The sequence below is a fragment of the Ammospiza nelsoni genome, chromosome 3 (genome assembly GCF_027579445.1).
Source record: "Ammospiza nelsoni isolate bAmmNel1 chromosome 3, bAmmNel1.pri, whole genome shotgun sequence".
Classification (NCBI taxonomy): domain Eukaryota; kingdom Metazoa; phylum Chordata; class Aves; order Passeriformes; family Passerellidae; genus Ammospiza; species Ammospiza nelsoni.
This window is the reverse complement of record NC_080635.1, coordinates 22,740,806-22,767,866: the sequence shown is the minus strand read 5'-3', so window position 1 is coordinate 22,767,866 and position 27,061 is coordinate 22,740,806. Positions and strand designations below refer to the sequence as shown.

General features: G+C 39.1%; 1 protein-coding gene across 2 annotated transcripts in view; it reads left to right on the top strand.

The window, feature by feature from the left end:
- RPS6KC1 (ribosomal protein S6 kinase C1) overlaps positions 1–26,372 on the top strand; it is an 83,445-nt gene extending 57,073 nt beyond the window's left edge. The window contains exons 11-17 of one of the 2 annotated variants that reach the window (XM_059469067.1): positions 31–163; positions 8,171–8,776; positions 8,858–9,748; positions 10,020–10,109; positions 21,396–21,478; positions 22,195–22,290; positions 25,446–26,372. In XM_059469067.1, coding sequence (XP_059325050.1) covers positions 31–163; positions 8,171–8,776; positions 8,858–9,748; positions 10,020–10,109; positions 21,396–21,478; positions 22,195–22,290; positions 25,446–25,556 — 2,010 coding nt within the window. In that variant the 3' untranslated portion in view covers positions 25,557–26,372. Of the gene's footprint in view, positions 1–30; positions 164–8,170; positions 9,749–10,019; positions 10,110–21,395; positions 21,479–22,194; positions 22,291–25,445 lie in introns of both variants that reach the window. The other variant, XM_059469066.1, reaches the window with a different exon arrangement.
- Positions 26,373–27,061: the final 689 nt, after the last annotated feature.

Here is a 27,061-nt window from a genome sequence, read left to right as displayed (position 1 = left end):
GGTACAACTGACCTTTTTGTTCTCTGTCAGGGTCTAAGGAAAAGTAGTGAGTGCAGCAGGAGCAGAACGACCATCATCCCCCGCTGCGTGCCCAACATGGTGTGTCTGCACAAGTACATCATCTCCGACGAGTCTGTCTTCCTTGTGCTGCAGCACGCAGAAGGTTTGTCTCTCCTTTAAGCATATTGTTGAAAAGAGTCAAAGGTTTTTAGTTTTAATCAATGGTGCACTTCATTGTCAAATGAATCTCTCATACATCCAGTTAAAATATTTTAGTGTGGCAGAGAGGTGTCATGTAAGACACCCTACTCTGTTCCTCTGTCCCTCCCTTTTCGCCTGTCATTCTGCAGTGAATCTGATTCCTGCTTCAAATGGCCTCAAATCCTTGAATTGTAGCAGTATCGAAGGCTTCCAACTGTTTATTTTCTACAGGAGAGGGAGTGCTTTGACTGCAACAACGATCTGCATTATTTACATTTAGCTCTCATAGATAAATTCTTTGGCTACTTTCGTAAACTTTAACTAGTAAACCTTTTTAGCATCTTCTAATTAAAATGACAAGTATTTGCACAAGAATTTAATAGCTCTGCTAAAAACCATGAACATTTTCCTGTTGATTAATATTGCTCTGATCTAGATTTTTAAGAAAATAGCTAGTGGCATCACACAGGAGTTCAAAGCAGAACCACAGAGTTGTGCCTTCAAACTATTTATAAAATTCCTGTTAAATGTACAGGGAACAGGTGGCACAAAATAATTACATTTTGATTTTTTTGTCTAACACCTGGATTTAAATATTCCGTAAATGTAATTACCCATATTTGTTTAAAATGAGTACAGAATATAAATTTTGGGGTTGCTAATAGTTATTTTTTTAGGAAATGTTAATAACTCAGACAGAATGGATGATGTGAAGAAACTAAGCTGGCTGATAGAGAAGATAATTTTATTACATTGAATATTATTTCTTTTCCCCCTTAATAACTTAGATTTTGGCTTTTTCATGAACAATTTGTCTAATGAGGCCAGCTAAAGTTAGCTTTGCAACAGGAATGAATGTTTCTGCAATGTGTGACTTGGTTTTGCCATGAGCACTGATGCAGGAAGAAAAGCCTCACATTGCAGTAGTGCCTGATGGTGATCTTGGGAATTTACAGTGCTGGTCTGTACAGTGCAGCAGTTTTTTTAAGGTGTGTATATAATAATAGACACAATAATTGGGAAATTCTCACCTGGGCTGCAATCTCCATATAAGCTGTTATATTTTGTTTAGAGAAAAAGTATTTTTAAAAACCCATAACCAAAGAAGCTCCAAACCAAACACAAAATCCCACCCATAACCTTTGTCAGATACCAGCTGCCCTTAAAACTAGCATAATTACATAACTTTAAAAAGCCTTCCTAATACTTCTGCAGTTTCTGAAGTCCTACAGTTTTGGTCTTCCCTTTAGGAAGAATGTTCTTCCTTGAGACAGATGGAAAAGTGAGTGGAGTAGTCGTGATATTTGTGGGAGAAGTGGTCAGATGTAAGAACAAGTTTTAAGGAAGGCCTAATGTGAGCAGCTTACAATGGCAATCTTCTGGAATTGTTAATTTTATTGTGATAACAATAAGAAAAATAGAGACATTGCACGAACAGAGTTCTTTCATTTTCAAGAACCTACTGTCTGGGCTCAGAGCACACAAAGGGAATAGAAGAGTGATATATTCTGCTGTAAAGAGTGGTAGCTGGGGTACACAGTGATGAGTAAATTGCCTGAGAATGTATTCAATAAGTGTGTTGCAGATGTAGGGCCTGATTCCAAATCCCAAACTGGGGCAGTGGCCACTGCTCCTCACCCTGCTGTGACACTGATGCTGGGAAGAGATTCAGGAGAAAGGCTTCTAACTCTGTGTGAATAAAGGATAAATAAAAATAGGGCTGAAGTTATGCTGCACTATTTGCAGAGTAGTCTTGCTCACCCCAGTGATGGTCTTGATCTGATCAGTCTTATGTTAGTAGTACTCATTCTTTAAATTACAAGGATAATAACACCAGGAATCCCTATAGACAAACCTATCTTAAAATGTTGTTCATCTCAGAGTAGATATGAATAGAGAAGGTGCTTGTAGTTGATGTTGGGAAAAGATAAAAATTTCTAAGACAGTACTTTTTAAGTAATAGTCTCTTGAAATTTTATTTAATGACTTATGAATGCTCTAAATATTCATACTCCAGGTAATTCTTGTAAGCAATAAGATTGTGCCAGTCAAATTTGTAAGTGGTGCTGATTTATGATGTTAGGTATGTTAGCTCCACCACTGTGAGTTTGAAGGGTAAAATACCAAATGTGTATTTAGTATACCCATTATATACTACTTTAAATGGGTAGCGGCTCGTATAGTAGCAAATTGAAAGGTTTTAATGTTATGAATGGACAATATATGTTTGCTAAGGTGCTCACTGCTTCATAGTAGATTTTATCTATATTATTAAGAGCAGCACTGTTGGGTTTTGTGTGGAATTCTGCAAGCTTGACCACTGACTCAAGAGGAGGGCCTTGGTTGGTTGGTTTGTAAATCATGATGGTGTAACGTGCCTAGAATTGGTGAGTGAGGTCTTGGGTTCTTTTAGAGATTTTTCTCCCTCCGCAGTGACAGGCTTCAAGGATGCATCAGAAGCACAAAAGTCCATAAAGTTATCTTGTAGCTTTTTTGGAAAGCACTTGCCAAGTTCTAGTGTGGGAGAGAGCCAATCTGATGTTAATAAGGCCTCGCTTCTTCCTGGCACTACTAACAACTGAAATTTTAGAAACAGATGCTTCAAAATAGGCTGGGGGGCTTCCATGGGACATCAAAGTTTAAGTGGCTGTTAGAAGCTGTCAAATCTCTTTAAGCATAAACAAGCTGGAGTTCCTATCAATCTGGAGAGCACTCAAGAAACTTCCTGCTGAAGAGGCTTGCCGCACGCAGCAATTGATAGACAACACCACGGCAGCGCTCTGGCTTGCAAAGCTGGGGATTTGTTGTTAGGAGAGGAGATAATGCTAGCTGTAAATATTTGAGAGCAATCAGAAAATGCAGGAAAGGTGATACGCTCCTTGGCAAGTGACTTTTTCAGGAGGCTGCTTTGGAATAGTAGCTTTTGCTCCAAGTGCATTGGAACTTTGCCTAAACTAGCAAACCTTGCAGCAGAGATTCACCAGCAGCACTGGAAGTACAGGACTGCAGATGCAGGACTCTGGTGCTTGTAACTACTGTCATGTTGGAGATTAGGCAGGAGCTCAGCTTCCTGCTTGTGTGGAGCTGCAGCTCCACTGTGCGTGCCTTCGGGATGCTGTGGAATATTGTTGTTGTGCCATGGCAGTGCCTGTGTGTCTGCTTTGCTTTTGGCCTAGGAACTGTGCAAGCCCCACTTTTTGTAGCTGTTGCGTTAAGATGGTGAAGTTTACCAGGGCATGTCTCTGTTCAAAAGGGGGACAGTGATTCTTTGAAAACCATAAAATTGTTCCTTTCCCAGCAAGGAAGGCTAATAATTCTCGTGAGGTGCATGATTTAGGATTGAAAGTCCTGGCCATATACAAATCCTTATGTGGTGATGTAGAGACTTGGGCCCAGTTTTGGAGAATAATTCAGGCATATGTCTTTCAGTACTATTTTCTTCCCTATCACATCACAATTATTTGGAAGTTTGGGTTGTTCACTTTGACTTTGTTTGGGATTTCCTAAATACAGTGACTGCTACATTCTTAGCTGCCTTCCAGTTCTGTGAGAATTGCAGAACATTATTCCCAATACTTATTGGGAATAATCTCATGGACCAAGGTAGCAAAAGCGATTGATTTATTTTGGAATATTATCTCCTTAGTCAGGCAGTCTTTCAGGATGTGAAACTGAAATGGGAAGTGTCTGATAACTGGGTAAAGAAGAATCCAACTGGTCATGAATTTTTCTTGTCAGTTGGAACAAAAAACATGTTTAGGAGACAAATGTGCTGATCTGTTAGGTTTCGTTTCATTCTGTCTTATGTACTATTATAGTCTCTGTATTTTCTTTTTGGTGTTCCTACATCAAGTGCTATTAATAAAAAAGCTGCAGAAATGTTTGAAAGAATATAAAAGATTTCTAGTCAGCTTCATCACTTGGTCACTTTATGCTGAATTTTCTGTTGCTTATTTTGGACACTAACTTTTTAGATTCTGCCTTTAGAAGCAAAGGTGTAAGCTCCAGAATACTGGAAATGTGGTTAAGTATAGCACTGCTGATAAGAAATTTCTCACTGAATAACTGCAGAAGAATGTGAAACTTGATGATTTTCATGTGCTTATAAAACCAGAAAGACTGAACTAGACTGACTGTAGAATCAGTTCATGGTAGAAGAAAACAAACGTAATAATTAGTTATGCTAATAATAGAGTTCTGAAATTGCATTAAACACTAATAAACTTTAGCTTAATACTGTAGCTTTTATAGTTATTTAGTCTGTTGGACTATCTGACAGTGACTGAAGCTTACTTGTTTGGATTGATTTCTATAATTTTAGTTTTTATAGATTCCTGATACTATATTAGCATGGTTTGCTAATGGGTTTTCTTGATCTTACACAACACATGGGGAGAGGGGGAAAGATTATTAGTATGTCATTCATAAAGGCATAATTGCATACGCAGATACAAATATCACTTTTGTTTGACCCTGGATTGAATGTTTGCAAAAAGGAATGAAATTATTGTTTTTCACTATAGAACACAATTATTGCATGACATTTATTTACGTATTTCCACTTGACCAGGAGGCCAGTCTTGAAATATTTGTATGTTAACATATTTGGACATAATTTTTGTTTTGTTTTGTTTACTTGTGTTTAACTCTTAAGTGAAGTTGCAGTAAGTAGTCATTTCCAGTGTGGTTTTTAAATACAGGAATACAAGTCATGAATAACAAACAACTTCTTTTTGAAAACCTAAGATAATAGATTTGCAAAAATAAATGAATTGTTGCAGTTCTTCCTGTTTTCACAAGTGGACAGTGGTGAATTCTTGAACACTGTAAAAATAAAGAGATTTCTTTTTTGTCTTTTGCAACTTCTGTGTTTACTGAACCTCTCAAATCTGCCAGTGATTTTTCATTGGATTTTTGAAGTATTGATCCCAACATGTCTCTTTTTCCTTCCTTAATCTTTCTTGGGTCTCCTTTAAGCTGCAGTAATCCAAGTAGAAGTCCAAATCTAGTGGAGGTTGCATGAAATCTTCCATGAAGTGAGGCAGAGGGAGCAGCAGACAGGATTTGTCCTGAGAGCAGCTGAACTTCTCAATAGGTGAAAAACCTAAGTTGTGCACAGATAACTCTTGCATTCCTCATATTGTGGGCAGCCCAGCCCCTTCTTATCTTATTTTGTACCCTCTACCAGTGTAGGGGTACAAAACATTTGGGTCAGTGAGAGCCATTCAGGAGTCACATGTAAAAGCCCACCTGGTGTCCAGTAATGACACAGGAAAAAGATGTGACAAAAGAGCACAGGAAGACGGTTTTGAGCTTTGTCTCCCTAGGTCAAAGCTCAAGGCAGGCCTCTGTTACAAAGACCTTTTACAACTTCCTTCAGGGGAAGCACTGATGATGCTCATACTTGAATTAAAGCCATACCTGGAGGCTGAGGTGGTGTTGTGCCAGGCACTTCCCAAAACTCCAAATATCTTATGTGAGTCTTCATGGTCTGTGAACCTGCTTTGACACCTGAGATTTGTGTTTTCAGCATAAATTTGTGACTAAACACTAGTAATATGTAGATGAAAATATTTAGCTTGTACTAATTAATCATTAATTAAAGTGGGATGGGGAGACTATATAATTTTTTTATTAGATAGTGTGTTTTATTAAATGTAGTAGGTGATTCTCAAATTAGATTTTATTGTTTTGTATGAAATGGACATGAATCATTACATGCCTAGTTAATAAACTGGGCAAAGTTATTTTATTAAAAATAAATTATAATAAAAATAGTTATTTTATTAAATTGGGTAAAGTACTTGAAGTAATTTAATTGAAATTTTAAAGGAAATTAATTCTTCTGGATAAAAGTGTGAAAAGAGGACAAACTCTCACATATGTAAAAATTATGTATGTTCTCACTCTCTTTCTCATTCACTTTTCTGTTTTTTTAATCTCCCTGCCGTTTTATAGCAAAAATATGAATAAATGTAGAAGTATAACATTAGAAAAGAACTGCTGGTGATTATGGGATGGACAACTCTTATTCACTAAATCAGCTGCAGTAATCCTGGAGTGCTGTGCAAGCTGCAGGGCTCCGAGGGCAGGCTGCCTTCGCCCTGCTGCGCCGCTGTGTGACCTGTTGTGTTTAAAGCAAGAGGCCTCACCTGAAGAGCCTGCAGGGGCTCCCTGCTTCTCACAGGGCTGAGATCCTCCTGTGAGGCAGCTCTGGCAGGGCCAGGGCCCTCGGTGTCACCAGCACAGGGCCTGGGGTCACTTGTGCCCAGGCAGGCTCGGAGCCAGTCCCTGCCCTGCAGCTGTGCTGGGAGGGACCCAGGGGCTGTGCTCGCTGCTGAGGCAGGGCACACTTTGGGTGCATATTGTGAATGCACCTCTGGGTAAGAATTTGAAGTGCTTTTGTTTACAGTGGTCACTATAGCAGTTCTTGTTCCTCTCTCTGTGAGCATTGCTTCCCTTTGCTCCTGTTGCTTTACCTGGCATCCTTTCTCACCGCATTCTGGAAGGTGGCAAGAGTCATCCTGACCTGGTGCTAGCTCTGTTAGTACTTTGGGCAGAAACCAGGGTGATTAACAGACCTAAATTTTCATCTTTACCATTGGACTCAAGCTGTTAGAATTCCCTTTTAGTGTTTTTAATATACTTACTTTCACCACAACCAGTGAGATATTTTTTTCCCCTTGAAAAACAAGTCTTGTCTTAGCCAGGGGGATGGAGGGCAGGAAAACTTCACATTATATTATTCAAATTAATTTTTTAAAGTGTCAAGGTTTTTCTGTCTTTGGTAAGTTTTATTTGAAATACCTGGGAGTATAGCAAATCTGTTCCTAGGCAATGATAAATAGTTTCTTCTTTTATTGTAATTTTTAAAGGAATTTTGCCTTATAAAGAGAGTGTTAAGAACCCCAAGCTATTAAAGAATGTATTTTGGAAAAATATAAAACTCTGGTTTATCCAAATAAGTAACAAAAACCCAACAAAAACCCCACCAACTTTGCAGATGCCCAGTGGGATGGATACTTATTTCTTTTACAAAGATTTTGTTCAAACTCCTGCATTTTCCAGAATTTCTGTACAGTCTTTGAAGTTGAAATGTCTTGACATTGCATTTCTCCCTAAGTTATCAAAGGAGACATGCTAGCTTTAAGCCAAATTCTTTGGCACATACAAGAGGTACAGTAACTTCCTGATTTATTTTGCTAAAATTACGTTTTGAAGTCTGTGAGCTTTTTTAATGTGTGCAGCATTTGGAAAGATGAAGAGTCCTGGTTTGTATTTTTTAAATGTAACTTATTTTTGGAGATACCGCTTTCTTAGATGCTGTGAAGGAGCTTTTTGCCTGTGTACATTAAAGTATTGATAAATTCTTGTCTGGTGCAGCCAAGCATAAAAAACTTTTTTGAAATTCTAAAGTAAATAGAAGAATTATATCAGTATTTAACTAAAATCCCCAACTTCTTCAAAGAGAGACACAGACCCTTAAAATATCCAGCTAATATGGTAATTTCCCTTACTGAACTTGCTGTTTAGTTTTCAGTCCATTTCCACTAATGCTGCTGATGAGTTTAGAGCTGGGTTACAGAATTATTCAGGGTAGATAGAGATGGTGATGAGCACTAAACAATTTGATCTTTCCTGGTTTTTGCTTCTTTTGAGGCAGCAGGTGGAGAGTAGGGACCACTTTGCAACTTGAGACATGCTCTGTAATGAGACTTTACTGAAGTTTAGAAACAAAAAAGCAGCATCTGAATCTCAGATGCAGCTCTTTAAATGTTTATGTAATAATACAAATCTACGTGAAAAGCAAGTTGTAGTCCTTGAAATTATTTGCTGCTGGGGTAGCAGATCCAAATAACTCTGTGGATGTAAGGGTACAGTGACAGTGAGGATATTTTCCTGTTTCATAAAAAAAAAAAATTCTATTTTTGAGTGAAATTAACCCCTCCCTTTTTTCTTTTTTTTTCAGGAGGTAAACTCTGGTCTTATGTCAGTAAGTTCCTGAACAGAAGTCCTGAAGAGAGCTTTGAAATTCCTGAATCCAGAACATCCAGTTCAACTAAAATTTACCTGGAGCAACCAACACCAACTCCTAAAGAAACTGGTAGCAGCACTGATTCCAGAGAAAGCTATGGAGAGAGCACGCTGAAGGTGGTGCCACTGAGGAGCAGCCTGACACCAAGCTCTCAGGATGACAGCAGCACCCAGGAAGATGGTCAGGAGAGTTCCAAGTGGATGGACTCGGCATCCAGCTCAGAAGAAGAGTGCACCACTAGTTATTTAACGTTGTGCAATGAATATGGGCAGGAAAAAATTGACTCTGGCTCCCTAAGTGAGGAACCAGTGGCTAAAGCAGAGAGTGAAGGGCTGCACACCAAAGAGAGGAGTTCCTTGCAGAGGTGCAGCGTTGTTGGCAGTGACAGCTTCACCTCCCAAGTTGCGCCTCAGGAACGAAAGCTGTTCATCAACGATGCCGAGTCAGAAATAGCCAGCCCTACTAGGATACTGGACTCGTTGACTAGATCCAAGAACAGCCCCATGGAGCTCTTCAGGATAGACAGCAAAGATAGCACTAGTGAGCTCCTGGGGCTTGAGTTTGGAGAAAAGTTGTATAACCTGAAATCAGAGCCTTTAAAGCCATTGTTTTCTGTTCCAGATCATGACAGAAGCTTGGATGCCCTGGAGAGCAAGATGGGTGTGAAAGCTCATGACACTGTGAGCAGGGGTTCAAATGACTCTGTGCCAGTCATCTCCTTTAAGGATGCTGCTTTTGATGATGTGAATAGCATTGATGAAGGAAGGCCTGATCTCCTAATAAACTTACCAGGCATGTCTGATGAAACAGAGGAGCCAGCTGTGTCAAGGCTGGCAAAGTTTACAAAATCTGATAGGGACGTGTCAGAAGTAAAGTTGTTGGAAACACCTGATGTCTTGCAATTAAATAATTCTGCAGAGCCATGCAAAGCATTTGATCAAGAGCCAAATCATGTGGCACCAGAAGTGGGCGATCCTGCCCACAAGGAAGAAAATGAGCAAAGTGGTGTCACTCAGGGAGCTCTTGGGACCCTCTTTTCATCTGACCAAGAGGTAGGTGCTTCAGAAGATGGGGCTCTGTTCCAAGAGCTTGGGGCCTGCTCCTTAAACATGGCAAGCAAAGAAGAAACTTCACGTGTTTCCAACCCGCTCTCAGGTGCTCCAGAGGTTAGCTGGGACACAGACACGCTAAGGAATGAAGGAGTGTCGCTGTTTTCCAGTCAAACTGAAGACAGCAGAAAAGAGGAGGCAGACTCAGCTATGTCACCAGCAGCTGAAAGTAAAAAGACTGCACCAAAGAAGGAAGACAAAATAGCAGGAGCAGGGCAGAAGGAAATACATCAAATTTTTCAGGACCTCGACGAAAGATTAGCGCTAACCTCCAGGTTTAATATCCCAGAGGATTGCATTCAAAGATGGGCAGCTGAAATGGTGGTAGCCCTTGATGCTTTACATAGAGAAGGAATTGTGTGCCGCGATTTGAACCCAAACAACATCTTATTGAATGATAGAGGTCAGGAACTTTTGCAAATGCATTTCTTTTTATTCGCTGTTGCTTCCAATTAACTGAGTAGGCGTTTTATCTTGTAATTAGTATCTTCATTTCCTGTCTAGAGCTTCATTATCAGTGCAGCAAATTCACCCCCAGTAATAGCTTCTAGTACTTAATGATGCCATTATTCTTAATGATACTGTTTTTAGCTACAAAAGGAGTAATTACAGTTCACTTCTGCAGAAAATGGAAGGGAAAAATGTTTTGATTTCTCCTGTCGTTTTGTTTTTAGGACACATTCAGCTAACGTATTTTAGCAGGTGGAGGGAGGTTGAAGATTCCTGTGACAACGATGCCATAGAGAGAATGTACTGTGCCCCAGGTTAGAGCAATCACCTACAATGTTTCACTTGGAAAGTAGATTAGCAGCTTTCATTTTCTCTTGTAGTCTCTGTAGCATACAGCTTGAGATCATGCGATATCTGAGTTTTCTTTGTCTCTTTTTCTTAATGTTTTAAAAAGCTACAGGGCTCATAACTGCTTTATTGTTGAACTGTGGTGGTGTTTGTTATGTCATTTCCATAACGTGTAATTGTACTGAATGTCTTGTTTAAGCAAGTTAGGAATGTTCTGTTTTCTTCTAGTTATTTCCTGTGTGTGAGTACATCTTGGTAAATGAAAAGAGCAAATGAGGCTGAAAAAGTGGCGCTAAGACCCTTAAAAATATAAAAATTTATACATGCAAAGGACATGGGTGGTGGGGGAGAACCACAGAGGTTTGAAAAATACAACCCTAATAGGCTCAGAGATGCCTCTGACATTTTTGATGAGCTACAGTGGGCTTTGAAATAGTTTAGAGAGCTCTTTCCTTAGAACTGCTTTCATCAATCATGAGGGTGATAAAATCAATATCTCTTGGGATCTTAAAGCAAGGATGGCACTTGAAACTGAGCCCTCCCTCTTTTTCTTTTTCCAATTTATTTTCTGCTAATACAGTGGTCTGTGATTTTTGGCAGTGACAGCCAAAAATCAGGTGTTTCATGTACAGCTTAATATTTTTAAAATTTCATAGTTAACTTATAAAAACTATGTTTAGACTGGAGATTACTACGTTTTCATTCCAACCTTGAAATGCCAGCATAACTTTCTGAAGAGTGCATGGTCTGGCCAGGCATTGCAACTTGGCATGCAGGTAGTCCTCAAGCTCAGGGTCTGCAAATGTGTGTTTAGAAAAATTTAGAATAAGAGTTACCAGCCATGGAAGTTCTGAATTTAGTTTGGCATTAGGTGTTTCTTCTGTGTTTTTGTTCTTCAAGTGAAATGCTGCAAGGAACTGCCTCTGTGAATAAAGGTGGTAGGGTCTCAACAAACTTTGAATGTCAGCTTCTTGAGATAAGTGAAAAATAAAATCTTTTCTATGCAAGTCAAAAGGGCAGGTATCACAGAAAATAATTCTTTTCACCTATCAAAGTAAATCCAACACCTTCGTTCTACCCTCAGGGCACTTTTATTCAAGAACAAGATAATTGGGGATCCCAGCAATTACTGTGTTTGTTAAATAGATGACTGTCCTGGAGGCCAACTTGTGTGACAACCTGTTAGAGAGGTGTTTTCCTGCCTCCCTAATGCAGCCACGAACAGAGCGCTCCCCAGTCGAGTTCCAGCAAAGATGGAAGTGCAGCCTTTTCCCACCCTGTCATCATTAATGAGCTGTGAAAGTCAAAGCTTAATTTTTCTGTACTTTAATGAGGATCCAAAGAGAGGTGCTTTTTGCCCCCTAAGCCCCAACCAGCCAACTCTTGCAGTAATTAAGTGTTTAGGGAGCAGTTGAAATAATATTTAGAAGTCCCCGAATGCAGGAATGAAGTTTTGCACACCGTCATTATTTCCACCTCACAGCACAGGTGTGGTACCCATCCGGGCTTTTTTTGCTGGAGTTGCCCTCCCCTCTCTGCCCTCTCTGCCCTACCCCAGGCTGCATTTGCTTTGTGTGTCTGCAAGGTGAGGATTTGCAAACACGAGTATTAGATGTATTCAAGGTGGATGAATTGGTACTGCTCCATGATTCTTGCCTTTCAGATTTCTTGATCTTAATGTTGCCTCTGTGAAGCATGCTGGTACTTTAGTGTAACTGTTACATGTTAATTTTTAGTAGGAGAGTAATTGGTATAATTTTGCAGCACAAAATATATTTTGAATTCAAGTGTCATTCTTTTATGAAGAATGATTCAGTAATGGTGTGTAGCTGTGTCCACAGTAGCTTTCTTAGGGCTACTGCTGCTGGTAAATGTTTTAGAACTTTTGAGCAGTGTTAAAAGAAATAATCACGTTAATAACCTTTCTCTAGGTTCCAATATTACTGGGGGCAAAAAAAAACTTCATTTGAATGATAGTTTTTTTCATTTTGAGGAGTGCACTATGTCCCAGAACCCCTTTATCATGAAAGCATTTCTCCTCAAGCTGCTTCTTCCAATAAGGATTTTGAAATTATATTTGTCCTTCAGTTCAGTACACTAGGAACAAGTTTTGAGGTTTCAATATTATTTTTTAAGTTTCTTTTTAATAAGTGTTTTTCACAGTCTGGTTTTGCCTTTTTTTTTTTTTTTTCCTGAAGGAAATGCTGTAGTTTTGTAGAAGTGAACAATTATCTTCACAGAATTTTATCACGTCTTATGATTTCTCACTGTAGTAAAACACAGTGTCTAAAATAAGTGACTCAAAGTGAGTCTTTATCTCGTTTTGAATTTTCCCGGTGTTTTCAGGATTATGTGCTGTGTTGCCCTGTCTCTGGATAGTCAGCCTTCCTTCTCCTTTTCTCTCCTGCTGAAGGATGCAGTGAAACTTGTCTTGTAAAAATTTTGTGTTTGGCTTGCTGTGTGCTTTTAACAGAGTTTGAGACAGAATAGGTTTGGATATGATAACTTGCATTCTACCTGATTTCAACAATTTAGTGCACTCTTTCATAGTATGCAAGAAAGGGAAGGTGTCTATCAGTAAACTTTACTTTTTAGAGTTTGCTGTTGGAGACTGAGAACAGATGAGTTTAGGGCTGCAGTTTTTTTCTGCATTGATTTTTGAGGAGCAAATTTTGCAGGCAGAAAAAGGGGAGGATGAATGTGAAATTTAAACACATTGCAGGATATCTTCAGTTTAAAAGAGGTAGAAAATTGTATTGAGAATTACATGAAAATTTTAAATGTATTTGAAACAGTTGTGTCTTTTCAGTTGTTGAGGTTTCAGGTATTGTTTTTCTACAGTGTAAGTTATAAAATGATTTGCAGTGAAGTGCATGAAGATGTATTTAAATCTTAAGCTGTTTTATTTGTTGAAAAAAACCATAAAATCTAAATTCTGCAATTTATATATTGAAAACTAATTGCTGGATGGGCTAGGGATAGTAATGTATTAGTGATGAAGCTTTGCAGGGCCAAGGGATAATAGGTCCACCTGTGTGAAACTTGCTCGTGGGATGTAGGATTTTGTGTTTAAGGCTTTCTGTGCACCAGAGTGTAACCTTGCATTGAGGTAAAGCAAAGCAGAGTGGGTACAGCAGCAGTGATCAGATCCCTGAAGAGCAGGGGCTTGTTCAGCTCCTGTTGTCCTGGGAGAGGTGGAGAGGCAAAAAGACATTATGCAGTGCATATATAAAATGCAACGACTATAAATGCAGAAGTGTCAAAAGGACGAGGGAAGGGAACAGTTTGAAAAGCTGCGTCGCGCTCCCTGCGAGCAGTATGATTAGTTCTGTGTGAAATAGCAGTGGTTATTTCGCATGGTGCCTCAGTCCGAGCGGGGCTGCGTGTGCTGCAGGAGCGGCACTTCCCCGCTGCCGACGGGAGGTGGCATTGTACCATTAATGCATGCCGCTGTCGCCCTGGCTGCCCCTCGTTTGCTTAACTTCTCCTAAGAACTGGAGACGGAAGATGCGGCTCATTTGTAATGATTTGCACATCAAGAATTGTGCTCGTAAGCTGGTGGTGTGTTACGGTGCTGCCGGATCTGTTGGTGTGGCTGGGTTACTCTTTACTGCTGTACAGTTCTGCTCAATTTAAAAAAACCCAAAAGTTCCTGAACCAGCTCTGGCACCAGCAAAGCTGTCTGCAGATGCTTCAAAGTAGTGTCTGTGCTATGCTTTGATTAATGCCCAAATAAAATCTTTGCTGTTCACCTATGATAAGTCAAATGTTGTTTCTCTAATTTACAAGGGAAATGTTAAATTATAAATCATACCGTATAAACTCAACACCACTTCAAACAAAACTGTGGGAGGTTTGGCTAAGAATGACCTATTTGCTTTTAAAGAAGAAATTAAGCACTTGTAACTGAGAATTTCTGCTGTGTTAATATGGCTAAGGTGACTATAGTGAGGCTTATGTGTTTTGTTTCCTTTAACTTTCCCCCTCTTTGTAGTAATTTTGTTTTCTGAACATTTTAAAGTGCGCTGAGCAGCTGATGTCTGAATACAAAGTTATTAGCAGATCAGATGAGAATGATTCACTTCTGTTTAAACAGCCCTTTGCTCTCCATGCCCCCTGAGAACTCTTATCACATATTTGTCCAAAAAATCCCCATGAAAACTAACAAAAAATCCCTTGCTTTATCCACCTGCCTGGTGGCTGATAGTATCAGCAATGTATCTCTTTATCTCTTGGTTAATGTGCCTTGGTATTCTGAAGGGGGGAAAATTCCAGTAACAGATTCAATTTACATGGACAGAAACTTGAGCAAATGCCAGCCTAGCAGGGGGGCCATTATTCTGCTCTATAAATAAGTTTAAAAAAGAAACCCACACACACATACACACTAACCTGTGAATCAACATGTTTTGGTCTAATTGAGAGAAAAGCAAGATAGATTAATTTTGAAATGCAAATTATCACCTTCTGTTATTTTAAGTATTGGTTTTGCCAACATTGTGATCTTAAATATAAAGAGTTGTTAACATTTAAATACAATAATAATTGTATTCCATCCGTGACAGTCACAATTTAAAAAATAAAATTGGTAATTTTTTTGTAAAAAGCCATTCTCAGTATGAGAATACCTGTGAGAAAGACAGAATTGTCTACAGCCGTTGCCTAGTCAAGGCTATCTTCGGGTAAAGCAGATTTAAGTTGAGGATTTTCTCATGAAGAGAAATCTTTAAGGTACTTTTTCAGTCTAACCTGTGAACCTTGTAGAAGCAGCTTGCTGGTCTGACATCTTGTGTAAATATGATGTGTGAATGAGATGTTTTATTTACACTCCCCGAGTTCTTGTTCCAGCAGCGGGGATGCTTTCTGTTGCATCCCTGTAGTGTTTTTGGAGGACAAGGTTTCAGAACTGGGCTGCCTTTAGAGTCTTTTTTCTTTCTTGTTTAAACAAGTTTTCACCAGACTGTGTTTACTAAAAACTGGAGATTTGCTACTTGAGATCCTAAAGCCAAAGGGAGCTTAGCTTCCTAGAAAATGTAAGTAGGAAACTGGCCATCAGTAATGCTTCATATTATTCTGAGGCTTTCATAAGCTGTGTGCTATAATCAAGTCTTATTTACACAAAGTAGCATTCACAGAAGCCTACAAATAAATATATGGTGAATTTGGCTTTATGTAACCTGCTGTTACTTGTGCACAGTGCAAAACCTAAGCAAAAAGAAGGAATTGTGTGTAAAGGATTTTGTTCCAAAAAAAAAAAAAGACAAAAATGTTTCAATGTACAACCTGATTTTTGTACTCCCAAATAAAGATGTCACTTTTGCTCTTAAACAATTGAAAATACAGATGCAAAGTGCAGCTGGTCACCTAAAATAGATGGCATGAAAATAAAAATTGCTAGTTGATATTATTAGCCTGCATGCTATAATTTTTATTTACTGAATAAGGAAAAAGATTATTTGCCTCTGTTTACCAAATAGACATTTGATGCAGAAAAACCTGCATATTATTTGTGTATGTGTTTTTCAGTAGGAGTTTGCAGACACTCATTAAATCTGCTATTCTGTATTATAGTAATTTAATTTGAGTAGATTGTTTAAGAAGCAAAATAACTGTGGTGGATTAAAGTGCCATTGACCCTGAGATGTGTCGAGGGGTGGGCTGGTCTCGTAGTTATAGTGTAAGACTGGACTTCCTGCTTTTTACCTCTAACTCTGTCCTAGATTTTTGTGTGACATTAATGTCTCAGGATGATGTCTCAGGATTATCCAAAAAGGAAAAGAAAATATCTGGATAGGTGAAGGAGCTTTGGACATCAAAATCAGAAGGATGAGCTAGATTTGAAAAACCCTGGCAATAGGAAGCAGGATCAAACACAAGCATGAAAAATAAATGGCTGGTGTGAATAAGGTCTGAATGTGCAGAAAAAGTACTGATTCCTGTGAAGCTGGGAGTAGCAGTTTTTCAGCAACTATTTGGAGTGGGACAGCTCTCTAGAGACCCCAGAGTGTCCCACAGAAAACAGTGACAACTGACTGCTCCCTGAATAGCAAAATGTCATGAACTTGGAGTTGGTAATTGAAGGCATAGGTCTGGGGAGAGCATCAGGTACTTTCTGAAAAAAATCTGATCCCAGGCTTGTTGTAAGTACACAGTGTGTTTCAGGTGAAGCACATGGTCTTGTGGTTTTTCTTAGACTCTGTAACTAGAATAAGCAGTAAGATGTACCAAGCTGTTGATTTGTAAAAATTTGATATTTTAGTCTGGCTGTCATAAATGCCAGTTGTTAACTCCAGAAGAAACTGTACTTACCTGTGTTTATTTATGTCTGTTGTTATTAGTAGTATTAACATTACAGATGGGACTAAACCTTGAAGATAGCATACAAGATGCCTTGTGAAAATAAACGGAGCTGGCTGTGAGGTTAATTAATGTTTGCTTTGTTTTGATAACAGAACAGTCATAAAACTTTGTCTCTTTCGTCACATGATTATTTTAGAGGAAGTTTTGATTCCATCTTGGGCTACTAAAAGAAAGAAAGAATACAGTTCCCTCTATTTTTATTCTTTTTTTTTTTTTTTTTTTTTCCCAAAGAAGAGCACAGATGCTTGTGTTTTTGAATAACTTTTAGATGAAACTTCCTATTTTCATACTCCATTTGATCTTAGCAAATGTCCATTGGACTTGCCTCACTACTTTATTGTTTAAATACCATGATAAACTTCTTATACTTAAATATAGATGGTTCAATACTGTGCTTTATAAATTGCTGAAGCATTTTAGGCAAAGCATTATGGCCAGATTGCTTGTGGGATGTTCTATTTAGTGACTGTATCTTATGGTATCTTGGCTGACTGAGTCTGTTGCGAGTGAATTAGGTTGGAATTATTTTAGTTGATTCTCTGCAAATGTTTCTTTACATATATAGATATCAAAAGATGATAAAACAGTAATCTTTTAAAATTAAGTGAGTGTAAGGTAAATAGAATTTACAGAGTCTCTAATGGTTTTTCATGCAATGTTTATCTTAATGGCCGCAGAAGGGGAAAACATTGTATTTATTTTCAGGATGTTGAACAAGTCCAATTCCTCATGGACAGTTTCAGACACCTGATGGTAGTTCAGATGAGTCTCCCTATTTTCCTATCAGTGCAGAAATGATACTTGAGAGTATGCTGTTCCTGCTTGCAGTGTGGCGTAAGGGGTAAGCCTTTCCTGACTCCTGGGTGTCTGGGGATGCACTACATCCACCTAGCGCCAGTTTTTCTGTGAGCTGACTGGAGATGCTTTTTTAAATTTTTTTTTTTTTTTAATTACTGCTTGTCCTACAAAATTTTTGATGAAGTTTTTGTTCTTGGTGATTCATGAGCCATCTGGCCTGAGTTGCACAGAGAATGTCTAAGGCCTCCTGTAAGCCTGGCTTCTTCCATGTTAACTACTGTTTGCCTGTGCTGGTCATGAGGCATTATTGTCAGCCCTGGAGGAAACTGTGTTTGGAAGAAAATGTGGCAGGTGTTGTAGTAACAGTTTTTGAAATCCTTCAGCAAGAGGGGTATATATAGGGTATAGATTTCAAGTTACTGTGTAAAGAATGAGAAAAGCCTTGGTTTGCCATCAATAGCTTTATTGAGAATGTGTGTTCAGGAGAAGGGAAGTTCTGCTTTTTCTTCAGAACTGGCACTTCTGTTTAAAATACAAAATGTTGTCAGCTATGTCTCCCTTATCAGGAAGTAAGGTATTGCTGTGTGTAATGCAAATATTGAGATAAGTATGGAAACCATAAAGAAAGGGCCTTTCAGTTGAGACCAGCTGCTCTGGAAGGAGGACAGTGCAGGGTAGTGAAGGTGTTTACCTGCACCATCTGTCTCTGTATAAACCTGACAGCATTTTACAAATCCCCTTCCCTTCAGTTATCCCAGTGGCTGCCGTTGGAATTGCTTTGTGCAGGAATTTAGCATTGCTGTTGACTTGTGCTTCGTGCTGCTGGATGTCATGGCTTTGGGAGGGAGAAAGAGGACAGCTCTCTCTTTAATGAAATTGCAGTAGAGTTGAAAGAGATATTAACTTTTTTTCACCCTACTTTATTATTTCTCTGATTTTCTATTTGAGGATGATAGGAATGTTTTTTTCTGCAAATGTTGTTCTGCCAGTCCTAGAAGCACCAACACTGTACATGTGTACACATGTTTATTTTTGTACAAATCTGGGTAAGGTCCTTGATTTCAAGGTTCATGAAGGAAAGATTTGGCATAAATATCCCCATGTTATTCACTTAAGCTTATGTGTCACTACCATTTATTGTCTAAATTACTTTGCTGATGGATTGAGATGAAAATGTTTTCTTAGTGAAGGCAGATATTGTAGTTCAGATTTATTGCAATATTGAAGCTTTAAAAAAAGCATATGCCCTGTGTGTATATTACATTAGCCAGCTACTCTGTGTCCCTCAAAAGCACTTCATAATCTACAGTTTCTAAATTTTCCATGATGTTTAATCAAGATAAAATGCAGTAATACTGATGTGGTATCCTGGACTTATTATGATCAGTATTGCATCAGAAATCATGAGACCTGTTTGAAGGAAGGAAATGTAAACAACATATGTTTATTTGTAGTGTACACAGTGATTTTTAAATTTTCTTTTTTTTTTTTAAAGGAAAACGTTTATTTTAACATGAAATAAGGAAACTTCGGAACATAGGGAAAGCAGCTGGAAGGCAGACATTGCATAATAGGAAAAAAGTTGAGCTAAAATTTAGTTTTTGTAAAGAAGGGGACTCAGGTGTTGCCCTCAGCTGAGTCTTCCATTTTGTGTTCTGTGTTGGTTCAGATGACTTGTTATGCAGCTTCTGCTTGTGCATGAGAACCCAGGCAGAGCCCTTCAGCCCTGGGAGAAATCCGTGTTACTTGCCTGTTCTTAATTTATTCCACTCATGTCATTTTGGTGATGGCCAAAAGTGGATGGACCAGTTCAGTGCTGCTCTTGTCAGAGAACTGCAGTGACATTTGTTTTGGCTTGGCATATATTGAAAGTGTTCTTCCAGTTGAAAATATGAGCTTGGATTTTGAGGAAGTGGACTCTGGTTTGCTTTTTGACTCTTATTCTATATATGTCCATTTTCATCAGTGCTGCTTCCTGTAATGAACAGTTCTGTGAAAGGAGGCACTGTGACTTTGGTTCTTTAGAAAACTGGATCAGCATCTCTGATTGCCAGCATAAAGAGAAATAGCACCAAAACTGAGTAAAATTTGTTTTTTAGAATTTCTTTTCTCTGTACTCTGAATGATGTATTTTTTTCACATTTAGGTAATTTTTTTTCAATTGGGCTGTAACTCATAAGGCCCATTCCCACTAAACACCTTTGGGAAAATTGAATTATTTCCTTCTGTGGCATTATTCTAAAATTTAAGGTGTGTCAATATGGGATAGTTAGTGGAACTGAGAATGTAGTAGTCAATCTTATTAATTCTTGGCTTTGTTGTCCTTATTCTGTAATAAGTGTGTAATTTAATTTAAAAATAAAAATCTTCACTTGTTGGGAAGAAATCTTCCTTGAGCTGAAAAGGCAATTCCATGTAGTAGGTTTCACTGAGAATTGCTCTGAATACCTTTCACCAGCTGGTTTGTGTAGAAAGGCCCAACTTTGGGGTTTCTTTCTTTTTCTTTTTCTAAAGGATAGTTACCTAGAAGGTTAGACTTTCTGAAGGACTTTAAAATTAAATTGCAAGAACACATTTTGATTTTTACACAAATTCTCTCAGTTTACTGTAACTTCAGCTTCATCCTGGTGCTCACATGGGATCTTAAAACATTTTAAAAATGGATGTAACTATCCTGATACAGTTCCTCTTATAGTTGCTGTTCCATCTTTGTAAAAGTTTCTTGGTGCTGATAGGAGCATTAATCTGTAAGGAGAGGAATAAATTCTGCTGTGTGGCACCCTTACAGTGATGTATTGGTCGTTCCAAGGCCATTAAGTGTAGTAAACTTTTCAGTGTGAGGGATGTGCTACCTCAAGAGACAATGTCTGAGCCATCCCTCCTTGTTGCTCTTGCAACAGCAGCCTGAGCTTAGTTCTGGGAGGTGCTGAGCCTCTTCCAGCTGTGTGGCAGCTGCACATCCCTGAGCTCAGTGTGGCTGTGCTTCCCTGCCTCTGGGGAGCTCCGGGGTGACACCTCCCTCTCCCTGACCCTGGGCTGGGACTCATCTGGAGCTCTTCTTGGCCATGCTCATGCTAAGCTCCATAAAATGATGAGCAGGATTTTTCTGCCCATGCTGCACTGCTTTTCACAGCAACAGCTATGTGACTGTATGCTAATTGTTGTCCTCTGCTGGGGAGCTGGTGTGGCTTTTGCCACCAAAGCTATTTTAGTGCAGCCTCTGCATTTTTTTGACAGTCATAATGAAGATTTCATCTTCATTGCAATCTGGTTTTCTGCCTGTTTTAGGGCAGACAGTGTGGTGTGTTTGTATTTAATAATTTTTGCAGTTTAAAGCCTGAGTCAGTGAAGGCCAAGTTTTCTGCATGCATCATGCCACTGAATAGGTGTGTGTATATGGCCAGGGACTGTCACCCCCCTCTCCCCTCCCTGCTGTCCCTTGTGCCTGTGCAGCAATAGCACTGTTGGGTTGGATGCAAGGGGAAACAACTTTTTATACCAATGTACAGTTTGGGCTGGGCTGTAGCAATACACGGTTACTGGCTGTGGTTATGCTGTTTGAAGCAGATTTGATATCTCTCCATGAGACCATTGTCAAAAGCTCATGGAGATCTCCCATGGGGATCTCAGTAAATGGTGTGGGTTTTCCATGAGACAGATCCTACCCTCAAAGGCAAAACTAAGGTATGCAGTAAACTACTGCACCCTCCTTTGAGCTGCTTTTCTGGATTAGGCCATTCTGATGTGTCCAGCTCTTGTGGCCAGGGTAAATTCTCTAAATATGCTTTGTTTTACTGTCTGTCATTGTTCAGTTTTGTCCAGAATAGAAAAATCATAACTGTAATGCCTACAAGTCTTGAAAGTGCCTATGTGTGCATGGAAAATACAAATTATGCATGAAATGTATGGTGTTGCTGTGCTTGAACAATGCAATCTGTAGGTGGCTAAAGGGCTAACTAAATTGCAGGCATAATGAAAGCTCTGTGGTGTTTAGTATATGTTCTGTCAGCATTAAACAGTCACCTTGTAAATATATGTTAATTTTGAAGGTGTAACTGACCTTTTTAATATTAATTGAAATGTCTCATGTTTAGAGGTTGGTGCTATCCTAGAAGAGACAGAAGCCTGTGACTGGTGGAGCCTGGGTGCCATTCTTTTCGAACTCCTCACTGGGAAGGTAGGGCTGGGGGCAAGTGACTCCATAAAAGTGACTTCTTGGCCAGTAGTTTCTTACCAGTGATGTGCCCAGGTGTGATTCCCTTGATTGTATTTCTCTGATGAGCTTTGCCAACCTGAGCACTCTCAATTTGCTTAGTCTGCATGGGACCAGAGAAACAAAACATGTTCAGCCTTCAGCAGAACAACTTAATAGAGCTGTACCAAACTAAGGACTGAAAAAAATAACCAAAACCATGATGCCCTCTTAGCTGCAGTGAAATCCAAATTCTCTAACATTCCATCTGTACATGTACAAAACTTTTGCCCTAATACTTCCAGTAGTATTTCCTGAGACTGTGTAGAAGCCATATATTGTTGTTACACATTAATTCAGTATTTTGAGGCAAAGAGTGATCGACCAAATCAAACTGGTGATTGGTTGACGGCTCTGCACAAAGAAAGCAAAGTCCACCAAATTTCCAGGCTCTTCAAATTTGAGCAATAGAACAGAAGCTTTAAGATGTAAATGTTCTAAAGCTCTAACTCAGGGAGCTCCTCAGCACCTGTAGACATTCTTCCCAGAACCGGTACTTCACACTAGGAAGCACTGAATTTTGGCTTTGTGTGTTAAATTTGCATGGATAGTAGGAGATAATCCAACACTGCAGTTTTGAAATCAATAAATATGCCTTCCTGCTTTGATTTATTTTATCCGTTTTTCCTTTTCTCCTCCAGTCTCTGGCTGAGTGCCATCCATCAGGAATAAACACTCATACTTCTTTGAATATACCAGACCATGTATCGAAGGAGGCCAGATCACTGATTCAGCAGGTAGGTGAGGGGAGAATTTGTTTTGTCTATGTGCATGTGTGGATGGGACAAATACTTACCTACCTAATTTGTTCTGGTGAAGTAAATGTAAAACCAGTAAGCTGCTGGTAGGAACGTGGATGGCCCTTTTGTCAGCACTGATGAATTTTGCCCAGTTGTCTTGTTGCATTTGCAAACTTTGACTTCTGCTGCCAGCTGGGTCTGTAGAAAACTGGAGTGCTTTGCTATTTCTTCAAAGAACAAGTTTGGCAAATGCTTTGGAAACACCTGCTGGTGATGCACGAACATTTTAGGAATTCTGCCCTAAATGTTCGTGGAAACATTGTAGTGAAATAAAGTAAAAATGCTGATGCCAATTCAGCAGAATAGCTCAAAGTGCTATGAAACCTGTAGCACACTGATTTGAAGTTATGACCTTGCTGTGGTTGAAAGTGTGTAGCTCTCCTCCAGGAAACCTTCTGGATGCCATTTTAAAGAAATGTACTTTTTTAAAGAAAAGTACTTTAAATGGTGAATCCAATGACTTTTGTAGTCAGAAGATAAGTGGGTAGGTTGGACAAAAGGCAAAATTGTAAGATACAGACAATCTTCCAGACTGATACACCATTTTAAAATTAATGGGAATAGTACTGTTTGATGGGTTTAGTTTACTCTAACTTTAGGTAGTCATAACTGCACATATGGTTCAGGGTCTTGAAATTCAATTAATGCAATGTTCCTGCTAGTTAATTTTGACATAGCTGTGGATGTGGTGCCTAGATCTGACCTGTTCCACTTGAGAAGAAGCAACAACATATGCAAATTGTGCTGTTTAGCTTTGAAGAGGATCTTGCTAGTGGGTGCATAAATAGTGGCATGACTTAGATGTAGTTTTCAACAGAGCAAAGTGGAAAAAGTATTTCTTGAAGAAAACAAAGGAAACAGAATTTGAAAATTCAGTGAGTGAGAAGATCCAGTGACAGATTGATTTCTGTGCTGTTACTGTGAAATGATTAGTGGAAATGGAACTGTATGTTTGGACACCACCTATTTTGACTAAGTGACATGAAGTCACTGAAGGTGAAAGTTCATGTCTGGCAAAGGTAGAAAGGGAAATGATTAAAGAAAAATCCATTTCTATATATTCTGCATTTATATAGTTGGACGGTAGCAAATTTTTACGCCATAAGAGACAAATAGCTGGAGGAAAGCAAAATCACATTTAATGAAGGGAATTCTCCCATTAAGACTAGAAGACAAATGAAGTCGTCCAGTCCATGTGTCCCTGCCATTGCAGGATTGTTTTTGGATGTAGACTAATACTAATTAATATAGTATTATAAGTACTAATAGTATTATTAGTACTACTATTAGTATAATTCTGATGTATTGCCTATTTTCACATATGCCAAAGAATGTCTCTTTTGCCACTGGTGGGTTTAAGTGGCAAATGTATTTCTGCCCCTCACAGCTGTGTTACAAGGCCATGTCTGTTCAGAGAACAGTTTCCCCAGTGCCTGTTAGATCAAGCTGTCTCGTGTAGGGTGGTGACTTATCTGGTGGAGGTTTGGCTATATGAAGCAGTAAATCACATTTTTGTTGTGTGACTATCCAAGGAAGCTGCCATTCATTGTTAAGGAAGCCTTGTCAGGAAAAGGAAGAGAGCTCTCTTGGCATGGATAGCAATTTGTCATTGCGACTTTCCTTCCCCCCACTGCCAAGGGTAAACAGGTCAAAACATCACAGAGTAACTCTCCGGGATCAGTGTTCAGCTATACAGAAAATTGTGTCAGGAGTTGTCTCCTGCTGTGGCATCCAGTCCAGGTGACTTCATTGTAAACATCATCTTCATTTAGCCAGCATCTGAAAAACAGAGATCTGTTTATTTCTGCTGAAAGATAAAGTGGTTTTTTTATGTTCGTTAGGAATTTTGCACTCAGGTTTTTGTTTTCAGGAACCTTCAAGTTCTACTACCAACAAAACATGCAATGTGACTTTTCAATAGGTGTCTGTTTCAGTTTACATTTGTTTTCTGAAATTAAAGTTATTCTGGAAGGACAGACTCCAGAAAATAAGTGACCATGCGTGATTTTCCTGTGCTGGTGCTGCCTGTATTTCCAGGGAAGACTGATACACCCTGGCTGCATTTGTGGCTTGTGGGAGATACCAGAGCAGCGCCATTCACTGTCAGCAAGCTACTTTTACTGTGTGACACTGTGACTGCAAATAGCAGAGCCATCTTAAAATGTGTAAATTCCTATGTTTATGGATGTAGGCTCACTTAGATGTTGACTGCATCAAGATATGAATACACATTTTTCCAAGTGACAACTGGGAGAAGTTATCCTATTAGCTGTTGCAGAAAAAGCAAGCAAGAGATCCTGCCTTTGTACTGGCTGTAATTGAATAGAGTATAAACACTTCTTGAAAACTGCAAAATATGTTTGTGTGTCTTTATTAGTCTCTTTGGAGTTTACCTTTGCATTCCCTTTTATATGGATTGGTATCTTTAAACAGATGTAAATATTGTGATTTCCTTCTCACATGAATTCAGCATGTGATGTACAATAAAAAGCAAATGAGGTGCTGAGTTTCAGGAAATTTCCATGAAGCCATTAGGCTGTTTTGTTTCTTTCACTGGGGTTTTGACTTTTCAGTTTTAGGCCATTTGTAGGACTCTTTAAAACTTTTTTTTTTTCTTTTTAGGAAATGGAGAGCTGGCTATGTTATCCTGATATTTTAGGATCAGCTCAAAATTTATGAAACGGAAAGTTACAGACTGCTGTCCCTGATGTAGCCATAACACAGTGGTGTGAGCAAAGGTTAACATGAAGCAAACGCAGCGTCCAGAGTTCTACTGATGCAGGCTCTGGCTGCTGCTGTCTCTTTTTAAAATGAGGTTACACTTGAAATGAAGTCCCAGTGTGCAGTGCTTCAGGGAATTGCATGCTGTGATCAGTAGTCTCTGAAGACTGTAAGACTGATACTCAAGGAAAGGAGAGTCTTCTTCCATTTACTGGATTTTAGGAATTTCAAGTATGCTTTTGCACTCTTGAAAGTAATTCATAGAGCAGGAAAACAGTAGGATGTCCCTTACCTTAGACCTTTCTGGAACTTTTAAGCAGTTGTTTTTGTTCTTACTCACTGAATCATGTGTTTTTTTCTTTTATGTCAAGCTTTTGCAGTTTAATCCTGCGGAGCGTCTTGGTGCTGGCGTTGCTGGTGTTGAAGACATCAAATCTCATCCATTTTTTGCCCTTATAGAATGGGCAGATCTGCAGAGATGAGAGACACGTGCCCTCTGAACAAACTCAGGTCAACTGGACAAGTTTCTCTGGCACAGGAGCACCCTGACTCGCTTCCTTTGGATGTCTCAAACCACTTGGATGTAATGGCTAAAGGATGCTGGAGCAACAGAGCCAGAAGTGAACACTTTTAACAGGAATCACTGGTTGTACAGGGTGCTGGCTTATTTTTACCACAGCTGGTTGCTACGTGTGTGTGAGTCCTTTCATCAAAGGAAGGTTTGTGAGGCAACTCCTGGGCAGCATGTCTGGCACTGCCAGATAAGCAGGGGCAGGAATGTCCTCCTGGTGCTTTGTCTGGTGATGGAGGTGTCTATAGACTGTGCCAGTTGAAAGTATTTTTTTATTGTGTCAATAGACCATTTCCCTATGCTAAGTGCAGCTCTTGGGGGGGCAGGGAAGGAAAAAGCAAATAATTTATTAACGGTATATGCTAAAGAAAATACTAAATAAAATACTAAAATGCTTTATGCAAAAGTTGACACATTAAAAATAATATATCCATTAAAAATTAAGAAAACTGTTGCATAATACTGCAGAATGTGTCTTGAAAATAGCATATCATTTCCCATTCTGGAAAGAGCATATGAAAGGCAAATAATGCTGTCAAATGTTGTACTTTGTTGGCTGGCAATGTCTGTTTAAAACTCTTGACTATTGTATTTGGTGAGCTACATGTTAAAGTCACTACAGAAAGGGAAATCTTCTTTTCCTCAGCTGGATAAACACTGCTTTAGCACTCTAATAAGGAGCAAGAACACATAACACTAAATAAATATATAGATAAAAAAGGAAAAACTCTTCTTTCATCGCTGCAGCCACTGCTTTATCACTTAATGAACTTTACTTCCTCTAAGTGTCCTATTTTTAGCTGCTACTTCAGGAAAAAAACCTTTCTGCTCGTGTTCTTGTGCTTGAGGAAGCTTCTGAACTCCCCAGTTTGTTTGTTAATAGTCTTAATAAATCAAAGAAAGCCTTCACCTACTCTGCTGCTTGAACAGGAAGAAGCCTGGGATTTGCTTATGCCAAATGACTAAGTGACATCTCTGAGCAAACCCTAGTGGGTAAGACATGGGTAGGAGCCAATTAGCTGACCTGTTTGTTTGCTAGAAATGTCTGGAGAATGGGAGAAGAATATAAGACATGCAGAATATTTTGCTGAGTGCTGCTAGTGCTGCTAAGCAGCCATGCCTGTATGGGTTTCTGATGTATAAATGCTGTACACTGCAATGTACAGATTATGTATCCGTGGGTTTTTCCCTAAATATTCCCTTTGCTTGCACTCTCTTCCCCCCCTTTTTCTTCTTCTGCCCAGCTTTATCCGGAGAACAAAGGGCAAATTCCTTTGGGAAAGTGAGGTGACAGCAACGATTACTGAATTTACAACTCTAAAAAAAAAAAGAGGTATCCTTCCATTTGTATTTTAGCAGTGTATTTTATGGGCACTCCCAAAAGTGCATCTGTACAGTCTCCATCTGTTAGACACC